Here is a 5936-nt window from a genome sequence, read left to right on the forward strand (position 1 = left end):
TCGTTTATAATGGGTTTTCATGTTTTTGAATCATCGCTCCATTTGAACATTTCCGTCACACGCTTGAGGAATTCGGCCAATCACAATGCACTGGATAGCTGGCCAATCAGAGCACACCTTGCTTTTCAGAACGATGAGCTTTGTAAAAATCGACGCGTTTCAGAAAGGCGGGGCATAGAGGAGAAACAATAATGTACAGTATGTGGAAAATAATGTGTTTTTTTTAACCTTAAACCGCATAAACACATTTCATTACACCAAATACACAAAATAATGTTCTTTTTAGCAGCATCATATGACCCCTTTAAAAATATCCTGGCTCTTTAAAGCGTTATAATGGGAGTGAATGGGTGTTGAGATTCAATAGTCCAAAAGAAGTCCAATAAAGCGCATCCATCCATCATAAAAAGTGCCTCACACGGCTCCTGGAGGTGAATAAAGGCCTCCTGTAGCGAATCGATGTGTTTGTGTAAGAAAAATATCCATATTTACAACTTCATAAACAGTAATCTCTAGCTTCCGCTAACTGTTGTACGAGCGTTCATTCCGGCGGATGTTGACTAGGCGAGAGGAGAACTGGTCCTCGACTGAGCCTGCTTTCTCCAAAGGTTTTATTTTTTTCTCCATTTCTGTCTACTGATGGATTTTGGGTTGCCTTGTTGGGGTCTGAGAGATGTTTTAACTTTCAAAAAATTACCGATAGAACCGCACTGACTGACACCATCAGATCAGAACAAAACCTGGACTGAGTTAAGCTGGATCATCTTCTGTAGAGCTGCTTTACAGCTGAAACACATCTTGCAGCATTGACAATCAATATCGAGCTACTTGATTCAAGCTGCATAATGACATTGCTGCCTTTTGTAGAACAGCATATATACAGCAGCTGAATTAAACTTGTTTGATGAACTTCACAGTTATTGATGTGAACTGAGCTGAACCGATCTGAGCCGAATAATGACGCTGTTGTCTTTTAGAGCTGCTTTACAGCAGAATCTGAACTGTCTGCATAGTTGACTTTCCATCATTGATTTAGCTGTTTATCTCTGTGAAGATCCTTTGACGCAATCTGTATTGTATATAAAGCACTGTAGAAATAAAAGTGACTTTGAAAACATCCTCACTTTACAGTGCCTACATTATTTCACAGTAGTTTTGCAGGTAGATTTCTTCGAATGTCTTGGAGATTGTGAGATTGCAGTTTGTCATGTAAAAATGTCATTAAGGCTTGTCTCTGGTCCCTGCTGATTTTGCATTGAACTATCACAATGAATGCAGTTAAATGTCCTCAGTAGTGCACACTGCTTTTATCTATGGATTCATTCATGCCGCTGTTTGACATCCTGTGATATCGTCACATTTTGTAATGTTTCTTGTTCATAAAAACAGTGACGGTTGGAGTGATTAAAGCACAGGCTGTTCAGCTACATGTGAGGAGGCCAGAAGAACTTGAGCCAGTCATCGCTGGGAAATAACATGCTCTTGTGTCTTGTGTCCTCTCAGGTGGTGCTGTATTTTATCGTGACGGCCGCCTGCGGAGGTCTCAGCTGGCCCAACTGTCGGAAGCAGTAGAAAACCTCTGATTCTCTCTCGGTATGCGAGAGCACTGTCCAGCTCACCTCGTCCTCGTTTGATTAGAGACTCACAAACACAGGACAGCACTGTTACAAATCATCGTCGCATTTCCATGTTGATCTTCATCATATATTCTTTGGGTTCTTTTCACAATGTACTGCAGTTCGACTAGATGTAGTTCACCAAGAAAGTTTTTTTGCGAAACACAGGAGACGTTTATTCATGCTGCTCAGTTCCATTCCATTTAAAAAGTGCCATAAAAGTATCATAAATGTTGTCCGTATGGCTCGTGCACACAGGACTTTTCTTGTTTTGGGTGAACTATTCAAGCCGGCGGTTACTAACACGGTCCGTGTCTTAAAGCAGAAGAACTTCAGGAGAAATGACGAAATAGAAATGGATGAGTTTTAAGAGTAACGACCTGGCACTTGTGTTTGATTTAGGTTTGCTTACAGCAGTCATGATATGTATGTAATCAATCACATTTATAGTTATCATACAGAAGGGAACTCTATAGTTCCTTGCTCTTACTAAATGTATTTTCTACAGAATGAACTAATGTCAGTCACTAAGATGGTGATTGATTGATTATTGAGTAACGTATAGTCATGTGTCTGCATTACAGTAGTCGTGTGATGTTCACACAGCGCAGAGCTAATTGAATTCAAAACCTGCATATTTTTGGGTGAATCTCGCAAAACCTGTCAATGTTTCAGCCCAAAACAAAGAGCAAGTTATATTGTGCATAAAGAAAATGAAGCTGATTTTAAGATCAATTTTGGGCCTGTTATTTTGCATTGACATATTCAGCACATTTTCCTAAAATTATTACATGGGAAAAAAAGAAAGAAAGAATCATGTAGAATCTTCTAATTCTCACGAAAAATACAACAGTTAAACAGAATAGTAAAATAACGTCTAGAAAACAGAATATACAGCTATATAGAGCGACATCCAAGTATAGCGTGTACTATGCAGAAGTGGTAATGTACAGACAGTGTGAATACATTTGAATTAACATATTGTATTTAAGATTAAAGTGCTGTGAAAAGGTTTGTACGCGCCATAAAAAGTGGTTTAGTTTTTTTCCCCCAACATATTGAGACACTTGGAATGTACATTTTGTAATGATGTGTACAGCTTAAATAAACAAAAATGCCCATATCTTGTGTGTAAAAAAGTTGGAAATGCTACATTGATCTGTAGTCCCTCTATTTTTTTTATGTAGCACTTTTCACAAATTCATGTTTCAAAGCACCTTTCAGAAAATGATCCCTTTAGTGGTGTGCACAGAAAAAAATCTGGAGAAGGCTACTCCAAGGCATTCCAGGACTGATTACTTAACCCTCTGGGCCTCTTCGTTTAGGAGTCACACTTGGCTCCTTAGCGGTCAAAAGTGACTGAAGCCTTAAAATGTAACTTCGTTGTTTTTTTCCCCCAGGAAAATCATTATAATACATTTTTGTTCAATAATATTTTCTGATTATTATTTTGTATTTTGAGGGGATGTTATGATACTATGCAATATTTATACAAATTTAATAAGCTATTTTTTCCATTAGAATTAATATATTTTTTGTTATTTATTAATTTTCAATAAATGCAATATTTCACATTAAAACAATGAAAGCATTTAAAATCCATTTTTTGAAGTGAGAATTGTGCCATCTGGTGTTAAAAAAATAAAAACTTGTGTAATGTCATGTAACCTCCTGTATAGCTCCCTATATACATATATATATATAGAGGCTGATTTGTAGTTTGTACCACCAAAAGATTCTCTGAATTTTCATATTTTTTCGTATTTCCCATTCATTTCCTATGTCGGTCATTTTTGACCATGAAGGTCATGTTTTTTTTTTTTGACCCTTTAACATATCCGAATCATGTCCATGATTTTTTTTGTGCGTGTTCACATAGCTAATGCAACAAAAGTCACCAAGTGTCATGTCATTCTGATGAAGCTACGATTTTTAACATTTCAAAATATCAAATTTGTCAGTCAAAAATGACCGAAGGGGCACAGAGGGTTAACCAAACTTTGGTTGATTTGGTAGAGAGCATGGGATCATTGGTTTGCTGGAGAGTCTAGTTATCACCAAGGTTAATTTTCACCACAGAAGGCATTACATTCCTCCTCAGAATGGCTTGGGACTTCTATGAATCCATGAAGCCCATCACACAGTCAAGATTGCCAGTTCCTGCAGCAGTAAAGCATCCCCACAAAATCACTGACCCACCTCCAAGCTTGACCATAAGGATAGTATTCTTATTCTGCCTTTCTTGCGCCAGACCACAGATACTCATCAGTTAATGACTCATTGGGCGGAACTAATGAATGTCTTCAGCCGGTGAGAACAATACATGTACAGAGTTTCATAAATATACATGCATGTACAATATATGCACAAATCTATCATTTTGTAGCAGTAAATTAAGAGGTATTATAATGCTCACAAGTGGGGTACCGCAAGGCTCAGGATTAGGACCATTGCTTTTCACACTGTATATGCTGCCCTTGGGAGATATTGTTAGGAAACAGCGTTAGTTTTCAATGTTATGCTGATGATACTGAGCTCTATATGTCCCCGATGCCCGATGAATCCTAATAATTCACTAAATTAGTTTTTCTCGATTGCTAACACACTATAACTGATTCATTTGGCCCGATTTCCCAAACCATTCATTCAGTCTTCATAACACATTTCTCAAAACCTTTAACACATTTTACCTGTTTGTCAGAGGATGCTGAATTTTTTTATTACTGGACAGTAATTGACAGTATGCTGTATTGTGAATTCATACTCGGTTCTTTGGCATTTTTACTTTTCTGGTGCTTTTCATCTACTGAAGATGTCTTTACAGTAGTGTAATGAAAGTAAACTTTTCTTACAGCTTATTGCTGAATTTGTACCCCTCTGTTTATGTTGTATACTGTAATAGACATTGAGCTGCAAAATGATTCCTGATTCCCAAAAGCAGGTTTTTGTAACAGTGTTTTGAATTTATCTCACTAGTGTTCTCTAGGCAGTGCAGTAGTCTGTGTGTTTGTCAGGATTGTGTGTTATCTGAGCCCAAAGTTTGATTCTGACAAAAGAGAATATGTTTTTGACTAAGTTTGAGGTAAATAAATAAATAGTTGCCAGTCACCACCAGCATTTTTGATAATTTTCACAAAACTTTTATGGCCCCCAGAATATTTTGTTGTATGAATATCTGAATATGCAATAAGTCAAAAGAAATAACTTTTAAACAAAACTAATTTTATTCTAGCTTCATGCATTATTTTTTCATGCAGTCTTGAAAAGTGTTTCAGCAATGCATGTTCTCATAATTTTGTCATTCTTGTAAATCTTGTTCATCTTCGAGGCTATTTTTACCCTCACATATGTTCTTACTCTCTTAGAAATGCTTAGTTTAAAGCACAAGTGCATGAAGCGATGATAAGCTATGCTGAAAATCATATTGTCACATCAATGTATTGTTGTGAAAATTGTGATTTTTTTTTACATTAAAATTGATATTTTTATACATACAGTATGGTAAAAAGTCGCTGCTTCAAATGAGGCATTAATTTAATGAGAGTGAAGACCTGAATGCTTCTGTGAGAATATGCTTAGTTAGCTTTATGGTAATATGTTTGCTCTTTTACAAGTGATCAGAGGTGGACAGTAACGGAGTAGTTTTAATTCGTTACTGTACTTAAGTACATTTTTCAAGTATCTGTACTTTACTGGAGTAGTTTTATTTTGAGTAACTTTTACTTCACTACATTCCAAAGCATAAGATCGTACTTTTTACTTCACTACATTTCATAAAACATATCGTTACTCCTTATAATATATCGTGTGCTCTGACACGCAGAAGTGGTGTCTGATTCAAGAACAAACTGATTCTTTTCAATTAACCCGTTAAATCGGTTCGCAAATCGCACCAAACGATTCATTGACGAATTAGAATTAACTGATTGCAGCTGTTCTCGAGTCGACAACTCACTGATTCAAATGAACCGTCTCCGGTGAACTGAATTCACAAGTAAGAACCGCGCACGCCTGATGCTGCTAAAAGTAAGCTACTAATGTCGAATTTTAGGATGAATTATTGTAAATGAAAATCATATTTAGGTCAAAACTGTCAGTTGTTTGTGAACTAAATCTGCTGTAAAGGGTGATCTGTTTAAGCCCACTGAAATGCTTGAATGCAGACACATTAACATCAGAGTCTCTATGTTTTAGGTCAAAAAACATTAAAATAACACCGATTAAATAAAATAACTCATGCACATTAATTTCCCCCGCTGCTGTAACGTTAGCAGTTTTACTAAAATGCTTTGCATTTAGCCCTATGTGACGTCTGTTTTT

At 36.5% G+C, this 5936-nt stretch overlaps 1 protein-coding gene across 3 annotated transcripts in view; it reads left to right on the forward strand.

The window, feature by feature from the left end:
- Positions 1-2411, forward strand: part of LOC107688590 (vesicle-associated membrane protein 7-like) — a 9652-nt gene extending 7241 nt beyond the window's left edge. For all 3 annotated transcript variants that reach the window (XM_016486302.1, XM_016486301.1, XM_016486303.1), the window contains exon 8: positions 1504-2411. In XM_016486302.1, the coding sequence (XP_016341788.1) occupies positions 1504-1572 (69 nt within the window). In that variant the 3' untranslated portion in view covers positions 1573-2411. The remainder of the gene's footprint in view (positions 1-1503) is intronic.
- Positions 2412-5936: the final 3525 nt, after the last annotated feature.

Source organism: Sinocyclocheilus anshuiensis, unplaced genomic scaffold, assembly GCF_001515605.1.
Source record: "Sinocyclocheilus anshuiensis isolate Anshui unplaced genomic scaffold, SAMN03320099.WGS_v1.1 scaffold557, whole genome shotgun sequence".
NCBI lineage: Eukaryota > Metazoa > Chordata > Actinopteri > Cypriniformes > Cyprinidae > Sinocyclocheilus > Sinocyclocheilus anshuiensis.